General features: G+C 40.2%; 1 protein-coding gene across 4 annotated transcripts in view; it reads right to left on the bottom strand.

Moving 5' to 3' along the window:
- RMND5A (required for meiotic nuclear division 5 homolog A) overlaps positions 1-24,670 on the bottom strand; it is a 68,711-nt gene that overhangs the window by 24,373 nt on the left and 19,668 nt on the right. For all 4 annotated transcript variants that reach the window (XM_026481219.4, XM_048222734.2, XM_048222733.2 and 1 more), the window contains exons 2-3: positions 23,899-24,041; positions 1,274-1,408 (exon numbers count right to left, since the gene is read on the bottom strand). In XM_026481219.4, the coding sequence (XP_026337004.1) occupies positions 1,274-1,408; positions 23,899-24,041 (278 nt within the window). The remainder of the gene's footprint in view (positions 1-1,273; positions 1,409-23,898; positions 24,042-24,670) is intronic.

Below are 24,670 nucleotides of genomic sequence, written 5' to 3'. Positions count from 1 at the left end.
ATACAATTCTTGATCTTGGGGTTTTGAGTTTGAGACCCACATTGGGTGTAGAGATTACCAAAAAATAAAATCTTAAAAAAAAAATAAAATACAATACAATAAAATAGAAAAGGCTTAGAGATTTGGTTTACAGACTGGCTTTAGACTATTTAATCTTTGTAGTCCTTCATTTTTCTAAACAGAAAATACAATAGCACATGGTGGCTCAGAACAGAGTTTGAAGATGTGAATTTGGGACTGAATCCTAGTTTCTTCACTAAGGAACCTGTATGGCCTCGGGCAAGCCACTTCTCCAGACCTCAGCTTCCTTAGCTGTAGAATGGAAGCAATTTCTACCTCACAGGATTGCGGTGAGGAATAAAGGCAGGGGGTTGGCTTGTGGACTCAATACATGGCAGCTGCCACCATTACGATTAGGTGATACTGATACTGGTAAACTATTCTGAGATCCCTAAGCTCATGTCTACTAGCAATAAAAGACAAAAGCTGCTCACCAAAAGTAAATTTTAGCTTTAAACTCATTTGATAAACAAAACGCTACAAGTTGTGCCAGATTCTTCTTCTCCGCTATCCTACCTTCCCTATTAAAAGAGGAAATGGAGATAGCAGCACTTTTGACCCCTTGGTTGATGACCTGGGACCAATGTGATGGGGCAGGGATAAGGAAAAAACAACTCAATAAGAAGTTCTAGGACTGTAGTTTTCACACACACACAAAAAAACTCCTAGTAAAATGAGGCCAGCCCTGACACTTAAAATATTAAAAACCCATCAAAAAGAACGATTTCTCAACATTTGCTGCAACATGGACGGCACTGGAGGAGATAATGCTAAGTGAAATAAGTCAAGCAGAGAAAGACAATTATCATATGGTTTCTCTCATCTGTGGAACGTAAGAACTAGGAAGATCGGTAGGAGAAGAAAGAGATAAAGGGGGGTAATCAGAAGGGGGAATGAAGCATGAGAGACTGTGGACTCTGAGAAACAAACTGAGGGCTTCAGAGGGGAGGGAGTGGGGGAATGGGATGGACTGGTGATGGGTAGTGAGGAGGGCACGTGTTGCATGGAGCACTGGGTGTTATACACAACTAATGAAGCATCGAACTTTACATCAAAAACCAGGGACGTACTATATGGTGACTAACATAATACAATAAAAAAAATATTAAAGATCTATCCACGGCCAGAAGAAGGTTCAAAAACTCCAAGGAGCCCTCTCGTTTCTGTTTCATCTCCTCACACACCGGCACACTGTTAGCAGGCACACTGTTACCTGGCAGAGCTCTTCAGCTACATCCAGCATTCCTTGTCGGAAGAAGTGCTCCACCATCACCTCATTGAGAAGCCTCTGACTGTCCGCCTGCCAGCAGCCATCTATTCCCACACTGCTGATGTCAGAATCAAAATTCTGGAAAAAAGAAAACGAATCGTGAATTGACTAGGATTTTTCACTTTACATGATTTTCACCCCACCTAACAGAAAGAGTGTCCTTCATTTCATTCAAATATCCATAGTAAGGATCCAATTCAAATCAACTGCAGCCTATGAAAGGAAGTCGTTTCTCACTGCTCCTGCTCCTTCCTAAAACTTGTCACTCTCATTGACTGATTACTGCTAGAAGAGAAATAAGTACATTTTCAAGAGGGTATTTTGGGAAAATACATACATTCAATCATTTCTGTGAATAAACTGATTTCTACGCAATATAGCATTTTCAGGTGTACAGTGCTACCTATAAAAACATATTCAAAGCAGCATTGTCTAAATTGGAAAAAAGAGAAAACCCATATGCCCAACATAGAATTAATCATGGCACAGCCCAACAACTGCTGTGCCAAGGTAGGGGTTGGGAGAATGGCCAGGTAATTAAGAGAGCAGGCTCTGAGGCCAATCTACCTGGGTCTGAATCCTGGTTCTTTTACTAGCTGTGTGATCTTGGCCCAATCAGTCAAGGTCTTTGAGCCTTAGCGTCCTTATCTTACATGGAGAAAATAACAGTACCTTTCTATTATGGGCTGCATCTTCTTACAATTCCCACGTTGAAGTCCTAATTCCTAGCACCTCATTAAATTAAGATGATGTCATTATGGTGGGCCCTAATCCAACAGGGCTGATATCTTTATAAAAAGAGGAAATTAGGACACAGGTAAATAGAGAGGAAAGACCCATGTGTTATGGACTGAATGTCTGTGTGTAACCAGTCCCCACCCCTCCCAAATTCGTACATTGAAGCCCTGACCACCAATGTGGCTGTATCTGGGGACGGTCTGTGAGGAGGAGATAAAGGTTTAATGAAGTCATAAAGGTGGGGCCCTAATCCAATAGCGCTGGTGCTCTTATAAGACAAGGGGAAAATACCAAAGTGTTCTCTGTCTCTCCACCCTGTGAGGACACAGTGAGAAGCCAGTCATCTATAAGCCAGGAAGGAGGCTGTCCGCCCTCAATAGGAAATGAATTGGCCAGCACCTTGATCTTGGACTTCCCAGTCTCCAGAACTGTGAGAAAAATAAGCTTCTGTTGTTTAAACAGCCTGGTCTGTGGTATTTTGTTTTGGCAGTTCAAACAGACTAAGACACCACGTGAAGACCAGGAGAAGACGGCTATCTACCAGCCAAGAAGACAAGCCTCAGAAGAAACCAACCCTGCCAGCACTAGGATCTTGAACTTCTCGTCTCCAGAAATGTGGAAAAATAAAGGTCTGTTTAAGCCACCCAGTCTGTAGCATTTTGTCGTAGCAGCCCTCGCAAATTAATATGCTCCCTTATTGGTTAAATGAAAAGTTGGTTGCTACTATTCTAGTATTACTATTCATAACGAAAAAGTGAGGTTCATGACTATGCATCTACTAACATGGAAAAATGGCCATGACACTTGAGTGAAAAAAGCAAGTTTTACAAAATTATGACCCCGTTTTTGTTTTTTAAAAAAGGAATACTTGCAAATGCTTAGGAAAAAATCCAAAAGAATTAAGTATTAGCAGAGATTATCACTTTTAAAAAAACTTTTAGTTTATTATAAAAGAATATTTGCTCCACACAAAGAGCAAATATTCCTTTTATAATAAACAAAAAGATTTTTTTTAAAGCACATGTTAAGAGTTCCAATTCTGGATAAGACCATGTAAGCACATTCCACCCTGTCCACTGAATGCAGATATAAAATCAGGACAGAATGAAGGCAGCAGCCATTTGAGGACACTAAAAGGTTAACTATAGATCTTCCTCCACTGATGACGGGGTTACATCCTGATAAACCCATCATAAGTTGAAAATAATGTAAAGTGAAAATGCATTTAATACACCTAATCTACCAAACATCATAGCTTAGCCAAGCCTATCTTAAACATGCTCAGAATGCTTACATTAGCCTACAGTTGGGCAAAATCACCTACCACCAAGCCTATTTTATAACAAAGTACTGAATATCTCATGTAATTTATTCAATACTGTAATGAAAGTGAAAACCAGAACGGTGATTCGAGTATAAAACGGCTGTGAGTGCATTGGTTGTTCACCCTCGTGATCGCGTGGCTGACCGGGAGCTGCAGCTCACTGCCGCTGCCCAGCATTCACAAGAGTAACATACTGCATAGCATTGCCAGCCCTGGAAAAGATCAAAACTCAAAATTCCAAGTAGAGTTTCTACCAAATGCATATCACTTTCACACCACCATGAAGTAAAAAAATCGTAAGTCGAATCATTCTGTGTTGGGAACCATCTATAGTAGTAAGTGGATTGGGAAGAGGCTCACAGAACTAGTGGTGAGTTTACTACTTTTCTCCCTCCAAAACCTCTCAGCCCAGATACAATACAGCCAAAACACAGAACCAGGTACCCAGAATGTGGACACAGAGTTCCAGGAGAAGCCCTCTAGTACTTGCATGAGAAACAGGAATGGGTTTCTCCTACCACCCAGAGAGGAAGGGAAATCACATGTTTCCCCCCCCTCCATTTTCTTGCACCTCTAGCTCAAGGCAGTCTGATGGTACATTAGTTTTCTATTGCAACTTAAATCAACACAATTTTATTATCTCACAGCTTGACAGATCAGAAGTCCAACAGACTCACACATTTTCTCTGCTCCAGGTCCCACAAAGTTAAAATCAAGATATCAGTGACCTAGGCTCTTATCTGGAGAATACAAGATCTGCTTCCAGGCTCGTTCAGGTTGTTGCAGAACGCAGTTCCATGCAGTTTTAAGATCAGGGTCCTTGTTTCCTAACTGGCTGTAGGGGTTGTTCTCAGCTTCTAGAAGCCACTCACATTCCCTAGCTCATGGCCCCCTCTATCTTCAAAAGCCAACAACAGAGGGAGTTAAGATGGCGGAGGAGTAGGAGACACCGTTTTCAGCCGGTCCTCCGAGTTGAGCTGGATAGGTACCAGACCAGCCTAAACACCCACGGAACCAGCCTGAGACGCAGGAAGACGCATCTGGATCTCTACAAATGAACATCTCCAGCGCTGAGTATTGAGGTACGAAGCGGGGAGCCATGAAACTGTGCACAGATATCGGAAGATAAACGGAAGGGGGAGGGAGCCGCCGCGTTCGGGTGCCGGGAAGCGGTAGCCACTTGCACGGGAGAGCGGGCGGGGCTCACGGTCGGCACCCGCAAAACAGCAGACTGAGACCGTGAGCCGGGTGCACGCGCCACCAGGCATCTCGCGGATCACCGGAATCCCGGTGCGCTCACTGGATCCAGACTGAGACTGGGAGATCCGGGAGCGCGCGCGGGGCGGCTGGTGGCTGGCGGCGTTAGAAACACAAAGGACAGAGACGCGCCGGCCCTGGAAGTGAGGGCTGGGACGCCGGGTGTGGGGCGCACATCCCGGGACGCTGCAGGGTTGAGCAGCACCAACAGAAACAGAGTTAAAGTGGCCAGAACATTAGTAGAGAACGGGCCGCAATCCCTCTGTTCTGTGACAGGCTGAAATTTCGCCGCTGCTGCTCTGACTCTCAGAAGAGTCACAGCAAACCGCCAGGGAAAGCCGCCAGAGAACAAAAGCCTGGAAATACCGGCTCAGGGAGTGCCCATCCCCATCCCCCCTCGCAGGGGACGCGGAGACTCTACCCAAACATGGCTGCCTGAGTATCGGCGCGGCAGGCCCCTCCCCCAGAACACAGAAGGCAGGCTGAAAAATCAAGAAGCCCACAACCCGGGCGCCTGGGTGGCGCAGTCACTGAGCGCCTGCCTTCGGCTTAGGGCGTGATCCCAGCGTTCCGGAAAGGAGTCCCTCATCGGGCTCCTCCGCTGGGAGCCTGCTTCTTCCTCTCTCACTCCCCTGCTTCTGTTCCCTCTCTCAATGGTTGGCTGACACATAAATAAATAAAATCTTTAAAGAAGAAGCCCACATCCCTAAGATCCCTATAAAACAAGGGGCACGGCCTGGGACCCAGTCAATAATTTGGGCTCTGGAAACCCCGCAACCTCTCTTCATCAGAATGACAAGAAGGAGAAGCCCCCCCCAGCAAAGAAAAGACAGTGAGACTGTGGCCTCTGCCACAGAAATAATGGATATGGATGTAACCAAATTATCAGAAATGGAATTCAGAGTAACGATGGTCAAAATGATGAGTAGAATTGAAAAAAGTATAAACGAAAAGGTTACTGAGAATATAGAATCCCTAAGGACAGAAATGAGAGCGAATCTGACAGAAATTAAAAATTCTATGAGCCAAATGCAGGCAAAACTAGAGGCTCTGACAGCCAGGGTCACAGAAGCAGAGGAACGGGTTAGTGAATTGGAGGATGGGTTAATAGAGGAAAAAATGAAAATAGAAGATGGTCTTAAAAAAATCCATGCCCACGAATGTAGGTTACGGGAGATTACTGACTCAATGAAACGATCCAATGTTAGAATCATCGGCATCCCCGAGGGGGTGGAGAAAAACAGAGGTCTAGAAGAGATATTTGAACAAATTGTAGCTGAAAACTTCCCTAATCTACCAAGGGAAACAAACATTCGTGTCCAAGAGGCAGAGAGGACCCCTCCCAAGCTCAACCACGACAAACCTACGCCACGTCACGTCATAGTGCATTTCGCAAATATTAGATGCAAGGATACAGTATTGAAAGCGGCCAGGGCAAAGAAATTTCTCACGTACCAAGGCAAAAGCATCAGAATTACGTCAGACCTGTCTACACAGACCTGGAATGAGAGAAAGGGTTGGGGGAGCATATTTAAAGCTCTTTCAGAGAAAAACATGCAGCCAAGGATCCTTTATCCAGCAAGACTGTCATTCAGAATTGATGGAGAAATAAAGACATTTCAGAATCGCCAGTCACTAACCAATTTTGTAACTACGAAATCAGCCCTACAGGAGATATTACGGGGGGTTCTATAAAAGTAAAAAGGCCCCAAGAGTGATACAGAACAGAAAGTCACAGCCAATACAAAAAAAGACTTTACTGGCAATATGGCAACATTAAAATCATATCTCTCAGTAATCAGTCTTAATGTAAATGGTTTGAACCATCCCATAAAGCGCCACAGGGTTGCAGATTGGATAAAAAGAAATGACCCATCCATTTGCTGTCTACAAGAGACTCATTTCAAACCCAAAGATGCATTCAGACTGAGAGTAAGGGGATGGAGTACCATCTTTCACGCAAATGGTCCTCAAAAGAAAGCTGGGGTAGCAATTCTCATATCAGATAAATTGGATTTTAAACTACAGACTATAGTTAGAGACGCAGAAGGGCACTATATTATTCTTAAGGGAAGTATTCAACAAGTGGATATGACAATTATAAATATATATGCCCCCAACAGGGGAGCAGCAAGATACACAAGCCAACTCTTATCCAGAATAAAGAGACATATAAATGAAAATACATTAATAGTAGGGGACCTCAACACTCCACTATCAGAAATAGACAGAACACCCTGGCAAAAACTAAGCAAAGAATCAAAGGCTTTGAATGCCATACTCGACGAGTTGGACCTCATAGATATATATAGAACACTACACCCCAGAACCAAAGAATACTCATTCTATTCTAATGCCCATGGAACATTCTCAAGAATAGACCATGTTCTGGGACACAAAACAGGTCTCAACCGATACCAAAAGATTGAAATTATCCCCTGCATATTCTCAGACCACAACGCTCTGAAATTGGAACTCAACCACAAGGAAAAATTTGGAAGAAACTCAAACACTTGGAGACTAAGAACCATCCTGCTCAGGAATGACTCGATAAACCAGGAAATCAAAAATCAAATTAAACAATTTATGGAGACCAATGAGAATGAAAATACAACAGTCCAAAACCTATGGGATACTGCAAAGGCAGTCCTAAGGGGGAAATACATAGCCATCCAAGCCACACTCAAAAGAATAGAAAAATCTAAAATGCAGTTTTTATATTCTCACCTCAAGAAGCTGGAACAGCAACAGAGGGACAGGCCTAATCCACGCACGAGGAAGCAGTTGACCAAAATTAGAGCTGAAATCAATGAAGCAGAAACCAGAAGTACAGTAGAGCAGATCAACAGGACTAGAAGCTGGTTCTTGGAGAGAATCAATAAAATTGACAGACCACTGGCAAGACTTATCCAAAAGAAAAGAGAAAGGACCCAGATTATTAAAATTATGAATGAAAAAGGAGAGGTCACGACGAGCACCATTGAAATTGGAAGGATTATTAGAAATTTTTATCAACAGCTATATGCCAATAAACTAAGCAATCTGGAAGAGATGGAATCCTTCCTGGAAACCTATAAACTACCAAGATTGAAACCGGAAGAAATTGATTTCTTAAACAGGCCAATTAATTATGAAGAAATTGAGTCAGTGATAAACAACCTTCCAAATAACAAAACTCCAGGCCCGGACGGTTTTCCTGGGGAATTCTACCAAACATTCAAAGAAGAAATAATACCTATTCTCCTAAAGCTATTTCAAAAAATAGAAACAGAAGGAAAGCTACCAAACTCATTCTATGAGGCCAATATTACCTTGATCCCCAAACCAGGCAAAGACCCCCTCAAAAAGGAGAATTACAGACCGATTTCCCTAATGAATATGGACGCCAAAATCCTCAACAAGATACTTGCTAATAGAATCCAACAGTACATTAAAAGGATTATCCATCACGATCAAGTGGGATTCATACCTGGGATGCAAGCGTGGTTCAATATTCGCAAATCAATCAGCGTGATACATCATATCAACAAGAAAAGACTCAGGAACCATATGATCCTCTCAATCGATGCCGAAAAAGCATTTGACAAAATACAGCATCCTTTCCTGATTAAAACCCTTCAGAGTGTAGGAATAGAAGGTACATTTCTCAATCTCATAAAAGCCATCTATGAAAAGCCTACTGCAAATATTATTCTCAATGGAGAAAAGCTGGAAGCCTTTCCCTTAAGATCAGGAACTCGACAAGGATGCCCACTCTCGCCACTATTATTCAACATAGTACTAGAAGTCCTTGCAACAGCAATCAGACGACAAAAAGGGATCAAAGGTATTCAAATTGGCAAAGAAGAAGTCAAAATGTCTCTCTTTGCAGATGACATGATACTCTATATGGAAAACCCAAAAGAATCCACTCCCAAATTATTAGAAGTTATAGAGCAATTCAGTAACGTGGCAGGATACAAAATAAATGCTCAGAAATCAGTTGCATTTCTATACACGAATAACGAGACCGAAGAAAGAGAAATTAGGGAATCCATCCCATTTACAATAGCACCAAAAACCATACGTTACCTTGGAATTAACTTAACCAGAGACGTAAAGGACCTATATTCTAGAAACTATAAATCACTCTTGAAAGACATTGAGGAAGACATAAAAAGATGGAAAGATATTCCATGCTCATGGATCGGAAGAATTAACATAGTTAAAATGTCCATGCTACCCAGAGCAATCTACACTTTCAATGCTATCCCGATCAAAATACCAAGGACATTTTTCAAAGAACTGGAACAAACAGTCCTTAAATTTGTATGGAACCAGAAAAGGCCCCGAATCTCCAAGGAACTGTTGAAAAGGAAAAACAAAGCTGGGGGCATCACAATGCCAGATTTCGAGCTGTACTACAAAGCTGTGATCACAAAGACAGCATGGTACTGGCACAAAAACAGACACATAGACCAATGGAACAGAATAGAGAGCCCAGAAATGGACCCTCGGCTCTTTGGGCAACTAATATTTGATAAAGCAGGAAAAAACATCCGGTGGGAAAAAGACAGTCTCTTCAATAAATGGTGCTGGGAAAATTGGACAGCTACATGCAAAAGAATGAAACTTGACCACTATCTCACACCATACACAAAAATAAACTCCAAATGGATGAAAGACCTCAATGTGAGACAGGAATCTATCAAAATTCTAGAGGAGAACATAGGCAACAACCTCTACGACATCGGCCAAAGCAACCTTTTTCATGACACATCCCCAAAGGCAAGAGAAACAAAAGATAAAATGAATTTATGGGACTTCATCAAGATTAAAAGTTTCTGCACAGCCAAGGAAACAGTCAGAAAAACTAAGAGGCAGCCCACGGAATGGGAGAAGATATTTGCAAATGACACTACAGATAAAGGACTGGTATCCAAGATCTACAAAGAACTTCTCAAACTCAATACACGAGAAACAAATAAACAAATCAAAAAATGGGCAGAAGATATGAACAGACACTTTTCCAATGAAGACATACAAATGGCTAACAGACACATGAAAAAATGTTCAAAATCATTAGCCATCAAGGAAATTCAAATCAAAACCACACTGAGATACCACCTTACGCCAGTTAGAATGGCAAAAATAGACAAGGCAAGAAACAACAATTGTTGGAGAGGATGTGGAGAAAGGGGATCCCTCCTACATTGTTGGTGGGAATGCAAGTTGGTACAGCCACTCTGGAAAACAGTGTGGAGGTCCCTTAAAAAGTTAAAAATTGAGCTACCCTATGATCCAGCCATTGCACTACTGGGTATTTACCCCAAAGATACAGACGTAGTGAAGAGAAGGGCCATATGCACCCCAATGTTCATAGCAGCAATGTCCACAATAGCTAAATCGTGGAAGGAGCCGAGATGCCCTGCAACAGATGACTGGATTAAGAAGTTGTGGTCCATATATACAATGGAATATTACTCAGCTATCAGAAATAACGAGTTCTCAACATTTGCTACAACATGGACGGCACTGGAGGAGATAATGCTAAGTGAAATAAGTCAAGCAGAGAAAGACAACTATCATATGATTTCTCTCATCTATGGAACATAAGAACTAGGATGATCAGTAGGGGAAGAAAGGGATAAAGAAAGGGGGGGTAATCAGAAGGGGGAATGAAACATGAGAGACTATGGACTATGAGAAACAAACTGAGGACTTCAGAGGGGAGGGGGGTGGGGGAATGGGATAGACCGGTGATGGGTAGTAAGGAGGGCACGTATTGCATGGTGCACTGGGTGTTATACACAACTAATGAATCATCGAGCCTTACATCGGAAACCGGGGATGTACTGTATGGTGACTAACATAATATAATAAAAAATCATTAAAAAAGAAAAAAAAACAAAAAAAAAAAAAAACAAAAGCCAACAACAGAGGTGACATCCCTCACACTTTGAATCTGCTTTTTCTCTTTCTACCAACCTCTCCTGCTTTTAAGGGCTCTTGTAAATTATACCTGGCTCACCTAGATAATCTCCCTATTTTAAGGTCAACTGCTTAGTAACCTTAATTATACCTACAAAGTCCTTTCACAGCAGTGCCTAGATAAATGTCTGAATAACCAGGGATCAAGAATCTTGGGAGGATAGCTTTAGAATTCTGCCTACTACAGCAGGCAATCCAAAACTCTGGCAGAGGGGGTCCTTTCTCTTCAATCAGAGGAGCTGTGGTCCCAAGAAGGGGTGAAAACCTCTACTGCATCTTTGCTTTCTGTCCTTCCACCACCTCGCCCCAGATACAGGCATAGTCATAGTAAATGTACAGAAGAGTAGGGTAAACAAAGCCCCAGCTTTCTGGCCAAATGACCAAAAAGGTGGCCCCCGAGAACCATGAACTCCCAGTGAGATCACAGAGAGGGAAGAATTCAGAAAACTGACTCCTTAAAGTTAAAGTTGTTTATGAACTCCTGGGCTCACTCTCCAGTTGCACATACATAGGCTGACCCTAAGCAACATACCAGACTTTAAAAACTGAACTAGGGACAGAACTAGATTCCAGGTCCCAGAATGGCCACTGGTTGGCACACAAATAAGACCTATCTGAATAGCTCTGACATTGAAACCACAACTCAGAGAAGACTGAACAACTTGCAGCCTGAACTCAACCAGGCTGGTTGTCTGCTAAAACGGAAACATCAACATTCTCCATAGAATTTAAACAAGACCCACAGTCTTGTAACATAATAGAGTTGACCATTGAACAACATGGGTTTGAACTGCACAGATCCACTTATACATGAATTTTTTTTCTAATAATTACACTACAGTACTATATATATATTTTCTTTTCTGTATGATTTCTTAATAACATTTTCTTTTCTCTAGCTTACTGTAAGAATATATATAGAACATATACGAAATATGTGTTTATCAACTGTTTACGTTATCAGTAGGGCTTCCACCCAACAGTAAGTAGTTAAGTTTTGGGGGAGTCAAAAGTTATATGCAGATTTTCAACTGTGCAGGGTGTTGTTCCAGGGTCAACTGTATTAAAAATGTCCAGGATACAATTCAAAATCATCTGGCATACAAAGAACCAAGAAAATCTAAACTCACATGGAAATAAATGGTTCAACAGACATCAATGCCAAGATGACAAAGATACTGAAATCATCAAAGACTTTCGATATAAAGTTATAAAACTGCTTTATAAAAGAAGAGCAAACACTTTCAAATAAAAGAAAGTCTTAGCAAAGAAACAGAAGACACAGTAATCAAAATAAAAAACTCATTGAATGAACTCAGTATCAGAATGGAGGTGACAACACAAAAAGTCAGTGAAGATCAACAGAAATTATCTAATCTAAACAACAATAAAAAAGACTGGAAAAAAATGAACAGAGCCTCAGAGACCTGTGGGACAAGACATCTAACATGCACATCATCCGAGGACCAGGAGAAGAGAGAGTAATGTAGAAAAAATATTTAAAGAATATTTCCCAAACTTAGCAAAAGACATAAGCCTACAGATTCAAGAAGCTCAGCAAAGTCATAAAAGGATAAACTCAAAGAAATCCACACCCAGACACCTCACAATCAAACTGCTGAAATCTAAAGACAAAGAAAAAAAATCTTGAAAGTGGCTAGAGAAAAGTGATGCATTGCTTACGGAATTCTCCAAGGAAAGCACAGAGGCTAAAAAGAAGTGACTCAACATTTTTCAAGTACTAAAAGAAAAGAATGGTCATCCCAGAATTTTATGTCAAGTAAAAATATCCTGTGCAAATGAAGATGAAATAAAAAATTCTCAAATGAAGGAAAGCTGAATATGTTGCCAGAAGACCTGCTCTAAAAGAACTGTTGTAGTAAATTCTTCAGATAGAAAGGAAATGATACCAGAAGTAAAAGCTGAACATCAAGAGTGAAGAAAGAACAAGTCTTCCTTGTGGTCTAAAAGCTTTCCCTAACCAGATACCACCTCACACTTGTCAGAATGGCTAAAATTAACACAGGAAATAAAAGGTGTTGGCAAGGACCTGGAGAAACGGGAACCCTCTTACAATGCTGGTGGGAATGCAAACTGGTGCAGCCACTCTGGAGAAGAGTTTGGAGGTTTCTCAAAAAAAAGTTAAAAACAGAACTACCCTACAATCCAGCAATTGTACTACTAGGTATCTACCCTAAGGATACAAAAATACAGATTCAAAGGGATACATGCACCCTGATGTTTATAGCAGCATTATCAACAACAGCCGAACTATGGAGAGAGCCCAACTGTCCATAACTGATGAATGGATAAAGATGTGGTATATATACACAATGGAATATTACTCAGCCACCAAAAAGAATGAAATCTTGCCATTTGCAACAACATGGATGGAGCTAGACTGTATTATGCTTAGTGAAATACGTCAGTCAGAAAAAGACAAATACCATATGATCTCACTCATATGTGGACTTTAAGAAAGAAAACAGATGAACATACGGAAAGGGAGAAAAGAAAAAAAGGAGAGAGGGAGACAAGTCATAAGTGACTCTTAATGACAGAGAACAAAGTGACAGTTGATGGAGGTGAGTGGGGGATGGGCTAGATAGGTGATGGGTATTAACAAGGGCACTTGTGATGAGCATTGGGTGTTGTATGTAAGTGATGAATCACTGAATTCTACTCAAGAAGTCAATAATGCACACTACATGATAACTAATAAAATTTAAATAAAATAAAAAATAAAATAAAATAAAAGCTTTCCGTAACCAATTTTACTTTCACTCCCTAAATCTTTCATAGGCATTACCCCCAATAAACTTCTTGCATTTTTTTAAGCACATAAATTTACTTAGACAAGATCATTTAGATTTAACTGAAATTAAAATCCTAGGCAATCACCGCTTAACTCAGACCAAGAAACACAGGATTACTTTATAGCACATACAAGAACAGTCAGAAACTGCTAAGCACCCACCATTTACAATTACCACAATGCAGGAGAGTTCTCCTCTCCAAAATTGAGCACATTTTTCTTTAAAGGGCTATCTACCCTATTTCTGGATGCCAAATCAGTAGCCTAAAACAAAAAACATATATTAAGACTCGGAATTACTCTAAAACCAAAAATGAACAAGCAAAATTACGGTCAGAGTCTTAATTTTTACTTACTTGCTTTTTATAGACCTCTTTCTTGGTCTAGGACTTAACCTAAAGAACATTAATAATACAAAGTACCTAAATGCTAAAGCAACAGCTTCCACACACATACTAAGGCTGTCCCTAGCACTGAAGAAAAAGCTACCACTGCTTGCAATAAGGCTAATTTCAAATCAGTTTATCAGATTCTGCCTGTTAAGAGATGACTTTGTAACAGTTCACCAATGCTTTTGAGTAGATTATTATATCTTTACACCATCTATGACCACTAGAGCGCTGAAGTGGAGATCGTGCTACTCTTTTTCTCTTCCAGACTAGAGCAGAGGCCATAAGGGTGACTGATGTCATAGATACTGTCCCATATTTTCTGCCCCAGACAAATGGCCATTCAAATGAATAAAGGAATGGGTATCTGAAGATGACACAAGTTATAACAAACTCCAGAATCTGCCTGTACTTCTCTAAATGTCTACATGTACCCTATAAGCAAGAATCATTGAGACTACGTAAGAAAGATTCTTCACTGACCTAGCAACGTCATTCAATCCAAACATAGCCTTCAGATTTCTATTTATTCATTTAGTAATTATTCTCCAATCCCATAACCCCCAACACATTTATAAGGTGTCTGTTCTGCAGGAAATAAATGAAACAACTTTGGAAGACACAACGGTCACCTCAAAGGACAGACCATGTTAAAAGAGACTATTTTATTTGGCAGTATAGATTAAGCCCAAATTTTAATAGCTACCATCAGCTAATAACTGCTCAAGAAAAGAATTCCTTCAAATTTCCCTTAATAGACATAAAAAAGTTAATGCTGACCATGTAAGACTTTAATATTTAAACAAATTTAAGCAATTTTACTATGCTCCTTACGTATCTTTATTTCCGTAAGGTATACCCTGGTCACAGCTATATGGGTAAGAAAAAAATCAAACACCCTTACACTCAGGATATCTTTACTACATTCAAATTCTATAACTTATTCAATAGTCTTGGAAAATATAACTAAACATGAATAAGCAATGCATTAGATGAAATTTTCTGAGCTCCCTTATACCCTCCTGACTTTCCAGTTTAAACTATCAAGGTAGAAAAATAAACTTACTTTCACAGCTTATTTTCTGCTCACATGTAGTAAAAATTAAAGTTAAAATTGTATAAAGAGGTTGAGGAAATGTAGCATAGTGTTAGAACTCCTTTTGTTATAACTGTATGTTCTTACTGTTGCATCAGTGCTAGAATCAGTTCCAGCTTCTGTTGCTAGGTGACCAAACTCGTTTGCATGGCTGCAGGAAATCAGTAGCATTGCAAACAAGCCAAGAAGTGGCTAATAAAAAGAAATATCTCTTATTAGTACTTCTGTTATACTATACTTCTTCCTTTTACATTTTTAAAGAAAAAACTCGTAAAGATGTTCTTAAATGTGAAAGCAGGATTCAAACAAGAATCAAAAGCAAAAAAGCACACATTCAAGGGTGTGTCTGCCTGGCAAGGATGTTATGGCTTAGAAAGAAATTCAAGGATACATTAATTCATATACTATCTCATGTATGTATTTTCAGTGCTATTCACATTTTTGATGATTTTAAGTTTGAAAATCTGGAAGCTGAGGGGTGCCTGGGTGGCTCAGCTGGTTAAGTGTCTGACTCTTGGTTTCGGCTCAGGTCGTAATCTCAGAGTCATGAGATCAAGCCCCGCATCCGTCTGTGCTCAGTGTGGAGTCTACGTGAGATTCTCCGCCTCTCCCATCTCCCGTGCCCATGCACCTGCTCTCTCTCTCTCTCTCTCTCAAATAAACAAATAAATAAAACCTTTTAAAATACATATATAAATAAACAATTACATAAGTAAAATCTGGAAGCTGAGACAGAGGAGGAGTAAATAACTTTAATAAAACATTATGAAACTATGAAATCTAAACAGAGCATCCTATCTCCTTGGCCACATAATGAACATGCTTACAAACTGGTTAGACTTTGAGGACTGGCTTTGATTGTTCACCATCCAAAACCAATACATTTCTGAAATACAGTTTATGAAATTATAATTTTATTTTTTTATGTTTTATTTTTTTAAGATTTTATTTATTTATTCGACAGAGATAGAGACAGCCAGCGAGAGAAGGAACACAAGCAGGGGGAGTGGTAGAGAAAGAAGCAGGCTCATAGCAGAAGAGCCTGACGTGGGGCTCGATCCCATATCGCCGGGATCATGCCCTGAGCCGAAGGCAGACGCTTAACCGCTGTGCCACCCAGGCGCCCCTATAATTTTTTTTAAAGTAGGCTCTATGCTCAGCAACCTTAAGATCAAGACAGGAGCTGAGATCAAGAGTCAGATGCTTAACTGACCGAGCCAGTGAGGCACCCCTGAAATTACAATTACTGAGCACAGACAACAGTAACGATACATGATAAAACTCAGTGTTTGTTTTAATTCTTAAGTGCCAATTCTTTAATACTGTTAATAATTTTTTAAAAAACCAAAAACTCCCCACCTACTTTTGAAGAAAAATTGTGTATGAACCTAACAATGTGCTATTGTTACACCTACCAGGAATCATTTCCCTTCTAAGCATCCAGTTAATCTGGTTTAGCAGTGAGGGACAGAGATAGACCACAATGGATACTTAACAGGGAATTAAGAAGACCTGTATTCTGGTTCCACTCAGTCTGGGAAAAGATAGCTACTTTACATACATACATACTTTACATGCATCAAAAAGAGGTGTGGTTTTTTTTTTAAATTCCTCCCAATATGAGATAACAATCAAAATTCCTCCCAAACAATAATAAAGACAAACAACCTAACTGAAAAAAAAAAATGGACAAAAGATGAGCAAGAAATACACAAAAGGGAGAAATTCTGATAGTCAAAAACATGAAAAGATGCACAACCCCAAAGATGATGATGGAAATGCAAATTTATACAACTAGATAAATTAATCAGATGGATGTGAAATAGCCAGAAAATTTAAAGTCTGATAATACCAAGTGTAGCTGAGAACGAAGAAAACAGAACTGTTGTTTAATACATGTTTGGTACGGGGCGCCTGGGTGGCACAGCGGTTAAGCGTCTGCCTTTGGCTCAGGGCGTGATCCCAGCGTTATGGGATCGAGCCCCACGTCAGGCTCCTCTGCTATGAGCCTGCTTCTTCCTCTTCCACTCCCCCTCCTTGTGTTCCCTCTCTCGCTGGCTGTCTCTGTCTCTGTCAAATAAATAAAATCTTTAAAAAAAAAAAAAAACATGTTTGGTAGGACGGTAATTTAGTATAAGACCTTCAGGGAAAAAATTTAGCAAACCTAGTAAAGTTGATGATGAGGCACATGGTCTCAGATGAAATAATCCATATTTGGGCACATACCAGCCAGCGGTGCCTTGCAAACTATGGCTAGAAAATAAATTCAGTAGTGTGTCATAATCAGCATTTGTAGATGCATTTCTAGATGGAGAGGCAACCTTCTTAAACATTCCATTCTGTCCTCTGTATGATATTCATTCTTCTATTTCAGTTTTCAAAGTTAAGAGAGAGGCAGGTTGTGCCTGATCAAGGAAGGAGCTGGGTGGGGGGCGGCGGGAGGGTGGGGGAGCATACTGGTAAATTCTTACTTTATAAACAAAGGGGAGAGTAATGTGATATGGTCAGAGATATGCCAAACTAGTGCACTGCACTTTTAAAATCCTTAAAATGCTCCAAAGTCTAACCATCTGTCACATTTGCAGCCTTACCCCACACAATTATTTTACATATTATTTTACACACCTTTCTGCTCTGGTCAATCTGCTTTCCCAACTGCCTCCTTATCTGAACAAATGACAGAAATCTGAGGAACTATTTTACTAATTCTCCCAAAGATGGCGCATACCTCTTACTAATCTCTTACTAATCTAGATGCATAAGAGAGAAATTCATACATACAGGGGATGCCCAAGGGCACTCACCAGGAGTTAATTCTCTCCAGGAACTCCAGTTGAGGAAGTTTCCTCAAAGTCATAAAATCTGAATATTTACCCAGTTCCTGCATCTGTTTTCTAGTTCTTTGATCAAAGCTTTCTGTATCTGTGGACAATAATCCCTATCTTACAAAGTGTTGGTAAAGACTAACTAAATAATGTACACCAAAATATCTACCAGGACCTAGCCCACAGTAAGCCTTCAATACAACAGTAGCTGAACTGGAGAACCAGGCCTTGCCACCAAATCTTCTGATTCTACATTAAAAAGAGTCTTCACTTTAGAAAACACAAATAAAAACAAAAAACACATTAACAGAGGCATTAATAACAAATCGATTAATTTAAAAATCACTTGAAAACAATTACACACTGCATTAGGTGGCACAACTTCATGGGTGTAAGGTCCCTTTTCCCTCTCAACCCAAACTGACTTGGATGCTAGACCAAATAAGCTATTTCATCTTCTAGCCTCGGGCAAAAGTGGGTCCATATCTCCAGGCCCAGTGGGATTCTCTGATCCTGCATCCTAATATGAGACCTGATTGCAAAGGTCTAGGCTTTCTTCTGTGGACTGGACTATAATGCAAGCAATTATCATTATCAACTAAAGAATGTAGTTTCATTCTGCTCAGAGCAGAGTAAGAACAAGATAGGCCCAGAGCTTAGATCTAATGATGTTGTATAACAGATGGCAAAGAAAAGAGAACTTAACTCATCTTCTCTTTTGAGAATGATCTTCAGACTGAAAAAGACAAAACCAATACTGTTTCACAGAAAATGGAGTCCAATATAGGTGAAGAGACCCAGAGAGCATCTAGCTGCTTGTATGAGTCAGGACTCTTGGTTCCTACAAACAGAAATCTCCTTTGCCCAAACAAGCTGGATTTGAAGAAAGGCTCAGGTAACCAGAGGTAGGTCAGAGGGTAGCTGAATCTCAAAAGATGTCCCCTCCCCACCTCTTGCCTCTATTTCTCTCCGAAGAAGAATTTTGTTTCCCACAACAGACCAGATTCTTTCAGGGGCTACTAATCACTTCTAGGCGCACATATTACCAGCCCTTCTTTCTGTAAGAGTTCTAAAGAGAAAGATCCTAGGAGAGGACTTTGAGGTACCCACCCTGGAGCAAACAACTGTGGCCAAGCCTGGGTAGGTCAGATCTATCCTCAGACCATGTAACTGTGGCAAAACCCAACAAGATATCAGAATGTACCTGCTCCTAGTCCAAATCACATAATTTAAAAAGAAACGCCTTGACCACAAAGACATGACATTTTTATTAAATGCCTTGCAAAAATTTAGACACATAGTCTACTGCATTTTCTTGAATTACTCACTAGTAGTTCAGGGAGAAGAGTTAGTTTGACATGTTTTATTTTATTTTTAGGGAATATGTTCCTGACTTTTTTTCATTGTTGTCTTTTTATAACTTTGTTGACCATTTCTTTTCAGTAATTCTAAAAATTCAATACTCAAAATACATTATCAAATTATCTGTCTGTATTTCAGAGCTCAACTTAGCTCTTTTTCTTAATCAGAGTGTATTTTTCTATTTCTAGTCATTTTAATTTCCTTTTTCCTCCATTAACAGTAACATCTCTCTACTATATAAAGATTTGTCCATTACATAATAACAGAACTTTAGAGCTAGTACATACCTGATCTCACCCACTCTGTATCTCAGCTACTATTTAAGGCCAAATCCAACACCCTTTCTCCCATTGGTATCTTTTTCTCCTCTCACACCCCAGTCGTACCTACATAAAAGGCAGTCCCAGATGGCTCACCCAGAACTATCTTAAATATTCTGTATTTTGCTTTTTATGGCATTACTCCATTTCTTAACACTCAGCATTCTGCCTCACCCATGTAGATGCTCCATCTACTGGCAGAAGATCAGCTTAGGCTGATGCTTTTTAGAAACTATTTTTAACCCTTATTTCCCCCCTTAAAACGCTATCAGCTCTGCAATGGCCTGATTTCCTAGCATAGCACTAGCGCGTGAGATCTTCTTCCAAACCCTGATTCGCCACTTCCAAGCTGTACACCTGGGGTATGTTACTTAATATCTGAGTCTTAAAATGGGAATAATGTACCTATATCATGGGATATACATATATGTACAGCACCCGGCTCAACAGCTGGAACATGGTCAACACTCAATAAGTGACAGCTATTATCTTCCTACTCCTGACATCTCCTTGGTCTAATTTCATCCTATTTAATGAGGGCAAGCAAATCCTCAACTGCTTATATCATTCGCTCCCTTTTTCCCTATCTCCTTGAATCAAACCCTTAGGCATTCCATCAACCCTGTTCCGGATAAGGCAGCCATTCCAATAGAGTCAGTCCCTGAGAGTCTTTCACAGGAGTCCAGCATTTCTCAGTTGTTTAGCCACTTTCTCAGCCCTACACACCTCACTCTGCTGTTTGAAATCTTACCTGTTCTTCCAAGTCAAATTTTTAAAAAGATTTTATTTATTTATTCATTTACTTATTTATTTAGAGAGAGCATGCATGCGAGCAGGGGGAGGGGCAGAGGGGGAGAGAGATGGAGAGAGAAGCAGATTCCACAATGAGCACGGAGCCTGATATGGGGGCTCAATCCCACGACCCTGAGGATCACAACCTGAGCCAAAAGCAAGAGTCGGACACTTAACCAACTGAGCCACCCAGGCGTCCCCCAAGTCAAACTTAAGATACCAACTCCACAAAACTTAGATTCAATAAGAGCACAATGATCTTCCCTTTGCTTTACAGTAAACAGAGTGTATCCCATGCAAATTTATCTTACGGTGCCTCAGAATTTTGCCAGCTCCTTCATGTGGACAAGGAGCACTCTTACATGACCAAACTAGACCATAATCTTCTAAAGAACATTACTGTGTATTTTGCTTTCAACTCTCCCACAACAATGTCTAGATTTAGACAATTTAAAATCTTAGCACTATTTATTTTAACATACACACACACATAGCTAAAGCAGTAATGGTTTTATTGACTTTTCTTACTTAGGAAGTAAACTCAAAAAAAAAGTCAAAAGACTTAAAACACTGAAGTAAAAGCCCTAAGCAGGAGAGAATTCTCAATGTTCTTAAAACGGGAGAGGAAATTAAAAATAGGCCAACACATTGTTTTTACTAAAAGTAATTTGCCACAGAACCCAACAGCTGATATTATTTATTTTAAATAGTGATCATACTATGGGCACCTGGAAATAGTCAACACATTAAGGCAGAAATCTTCAAAGTTTTTTATGTTCACAATAATTAAAAGCCAGTAAGTGCCTTGGCTAACACCACGAACTTCTTTTCTGCTTATATTAAGCGATGACTAAAGAACTTTAAAACAAGCATTAAAACATTAAAGGGAAAAAAATCATTAAGCACGTCAAAAATTTACTAATGTTCCTCACTCAAAACCAGCCTGCTCATAAAGGAGTCACCAGCTTCTCTGTCCTCCTCTTGGCAGGGTGGGAACATGTGTCCATAACAGGGTACACTCACAGGCTGCTGGACAGCATTCCGGTTTATTGCTCAAGTCTGTTTGTGGTACTTAAAGGCCTGCGCCATAATGGCTTCAGCTTCATCCTGTTTGCTCACCACCAGCCCATAGGAGTCCACCCAGCCTTGTTACAATGGGAGGCCCTAGAAGCTTGTACAAATTTACCAGGTCCAAACTACAAGTCAGTGGAATCTTATACGACAACAGCTTACACAGAATTCCTCAAGTATGTGAGAAGCACAGTGTCTAGGTAGTTCTAGTCGGGTAACTGCTTCTAGTTACAGCTCAGGCCAAACAGATGCTCCCACCCCAAAAAAGAGGGAGAGAGGGAGAAAATGCACTGAAAGATGGTAGAGAACTGGGTTAAAAGATCCAGGCTTTCTTCTGTGCCCCAGGACCATAATTCAACAAACGCTTAACAGTACCAACTTAACAATATAGTTTCATAGGATGGATCAGAAGAATCTGGAATCCAGGTCACTTAGAACCTAAACTACTTTCACAGCAACATAAATCCACACAAAAATATTTTTTTTTACCTGAAAAAGCCCTTATAACCTCCATGTGCATGACAAAAATGTCCTCAAAAGAGAAATGAATAAATTAAAATATATAATTAGGAACATTCACCTCAAACACATCCCCACCAAAAAAGCCAGAATATAGATTACTCACTATGCATTTCCTTGGTATCCATTCTAAAAGGGATTCTTTTGTTTCTAAGACCAAATACACTTAAATGTTTTATCTCAAAGATTAGCCAAAATATCTGACAATAATTATGAATATTTGTAAAGACTTGCTAGCTAAGGAAGACATGCTCTGCAAGTCACCATTAGCTAGGGGGACAAGAGTAAAAAGAAGGTTCTAATAATATGACAGGACAACGGGCACAATCTAGGAAATGGGGACACACAGTCACCCTATGAGTGGTAGAATACAAAGCTGGTGAATTACTGGCCCAAATGCTCTAGATCCCAGTGGCCAGCAGTCTACACACTTGAGATATGGCTGCTAAGGCCATCCTCACCTATCTCAAATCTGGGATCTCTTCTCAAATACTTTCTCTGATTGGCTGCTATGAAAACTTCAGCTCTTCCCACTACGATGACATCTTCTGGTCTTGCTGTCCCCACCCTCTGTCAAAACTACAAGCAGCCTGGTGGTCAAGCAGATGCCTCCTGTTACCTCCAAGGGTTTGAACCATCAGAATCACTAGATTGCCTTGGTCACTGTCAGCCACCAAACTTGAAGCTTCCTAAACACCACCTAGAGAACCCGAAGGTCCCTCACCCACAGTGACTTAAGACCCTCTCTAAAGTGCCCCGCCACCATTTTAGTGAGCCCTTAAGATAGTACATACCAACTGAAGATTTCCAATGCCATAGCCCCCAAAAAGTCTGATGCCAAAGCCACTTCCAAAGCTGTGCACATTCTCACACCAAACAGGCATCACAGCCTAAAAGTTATTTCAGAGAATACTCACTGCCTTCCCAGCCTTTGCTAGCAAATGCCGTCACTAATCCAAATATGGTGTTGCTGCTGCCAAGACTACTTCTCAGGCCTCTTTTGCCAAGTTGAAACCCTCAGCACTATGGCAGTGGTGAAAGCTCTCTGAAAGGCCACTAACACTTCTGTAAACCACAGCTAACCAAACAATCCTTAGAGCCCCTGCCACACACAGTCCAGTCACACTGTACCTACCAGTTAACAATATCTCCTTAGAAGCAAACAGTTCTGCCTTAGACTGCCTCGAGTCTAACCCTTCAATACTACTGCTCTACAGGATAATTTCTAACAAGTAGGCTTATCCATGAGTTAGACAAAGTCACCCTCTGGATTCCATGAGTTTCTGTCTACATCATAGCTACTAGCTCTCCTACATTCAGACTAAGCAGCAACTCATAGGACTGGGTTTTGCTACAAAGAGCTCTCCCAAAAGTTCTTCCTACCTTCCCACAAGTTTACAATGTGTCAGAAAAAAATCCATAAACAGTTATAAATTCCCCAATTGCTGATGTAGTCAGAGGTATCATACAGTAACCTTAGGCCCTGTGTCTTAGGCCCCACTATGAACTCCAAGGGCAAAACTGCCCCAGTGCTAAAAATAACCGCTTATAAGTAAATCACTAAGTCAAAGATTCAAGAGATGTCACTGGAATGATCGCCCAACAGAAGTGGACTGGCCTTGCTAGCTAGCAACCAAACCACTCACTCACACAGAAAGCAATACTGGAGAAAAGCGACTGGCGTGCACAAAGGAAGACAACAGTTAGGATGACGCACGGGAGATGGATGCAAGGATGTTATCCTAATCACCCCATAAGAGAGAAAGAGTCACTGCCAGGGAACTACTCAGGAAGTAGGAAGTTACTTCTGTAAACATACTCTCTCATAGGAGTTAAAATTTCTTTGGAAATTTAGTCATCATGATACCAGGAACTGTAGTCATATAAACAAATGTTTTTATTTTTGTTTTTTTAAATAGCAACAGAAAACTTTTAAGAATAACATAGTAAAACCAACTCTGAAAAAGCTAATAAAAGCCAGGATGAAAGGAATAGCATAAAAGAACTGAGGAAAGCAAATGTTATCAGAGCAATGATAGGAGATGGAGGATGATGTTTAAAAATCCCAGACACTTCCCTCAACACCATACCTTATCAATGGCTTTTCCAACCCGAGAAACACTGCTGTGGATGTCTTTGTGGTCTGAGGCCAATTTTTGAACAGTGTCCTTTATTCTCTTACAGCACTGTGTCAAAACAAGTGAAAGTGTCCCTGATAATTCAGCATCTTGGCCTATAAAAAAAGAAGGAAAGAAAGATTGGTTACTCAGGAAAGCAAACCCAAAGATGGCAAATTTCAAATAGGCCCTTTAGAACATGAAAGTTGGAAGAAAAGTGAAGAAAAACAAATATCTGCTTTGAAGCAGATGGTCACATTCATAGATAACATTTTTCAAGTGAATGTTAAAGTTATCTTAATTTATTTTTTGGAATAAATAAGAAAACTTTACTATGAAATAAGCCACTTTTGTAATTACTAAAATAGCACAGACTGTGAATGATACTGCCAAGGCATTTTTCAGAAAATATGTCTAACTGAATAAACTCAGTTATTCAATCCACTTAAAGTAAACTGTTCAAATTATTCTCAAAACATTTTCATTGTTACTCAATTTCCTAAAAGAGAGATTCAGTCTAAATGCTTTATATTCTATATAAAGAAATAGAAAACCCAACAAATTTCTTTGGATACCATGATGAAAAGAGTGAACACAGCAGAAAAAGAGTTAACATATCCCCATCTATAAGGCACAGTGAGCCATTCTTATCAGGGTTCCCATCACCCTAACCGATAAGAGTGGCTCACTATGCCTAAACTATACAATGAGGTTTATGCTGAACTCCTGCTTTCCTTCTGAGAGT

This window comes from Ursus arctos, unplaced genomic scaffold (genome assembly GCF_023065955.2).
Source record: "Ursus arctos isolate Adak ecotype North America unplaced genomic scaffold, UrsArc2.0 scaffold_8, whole genome shotgun sequence".
Taxonomy (NCBI): Eukaryota; Metazoa; Chordata; class Mammalia; order Carnivora; family Ursidae; genus Ursus; species Ursus arctos.
Note: the sequence above shows the minus strand (reverse complement) of the source record. Positions and strands in the feature narration are given on the sequence as shown.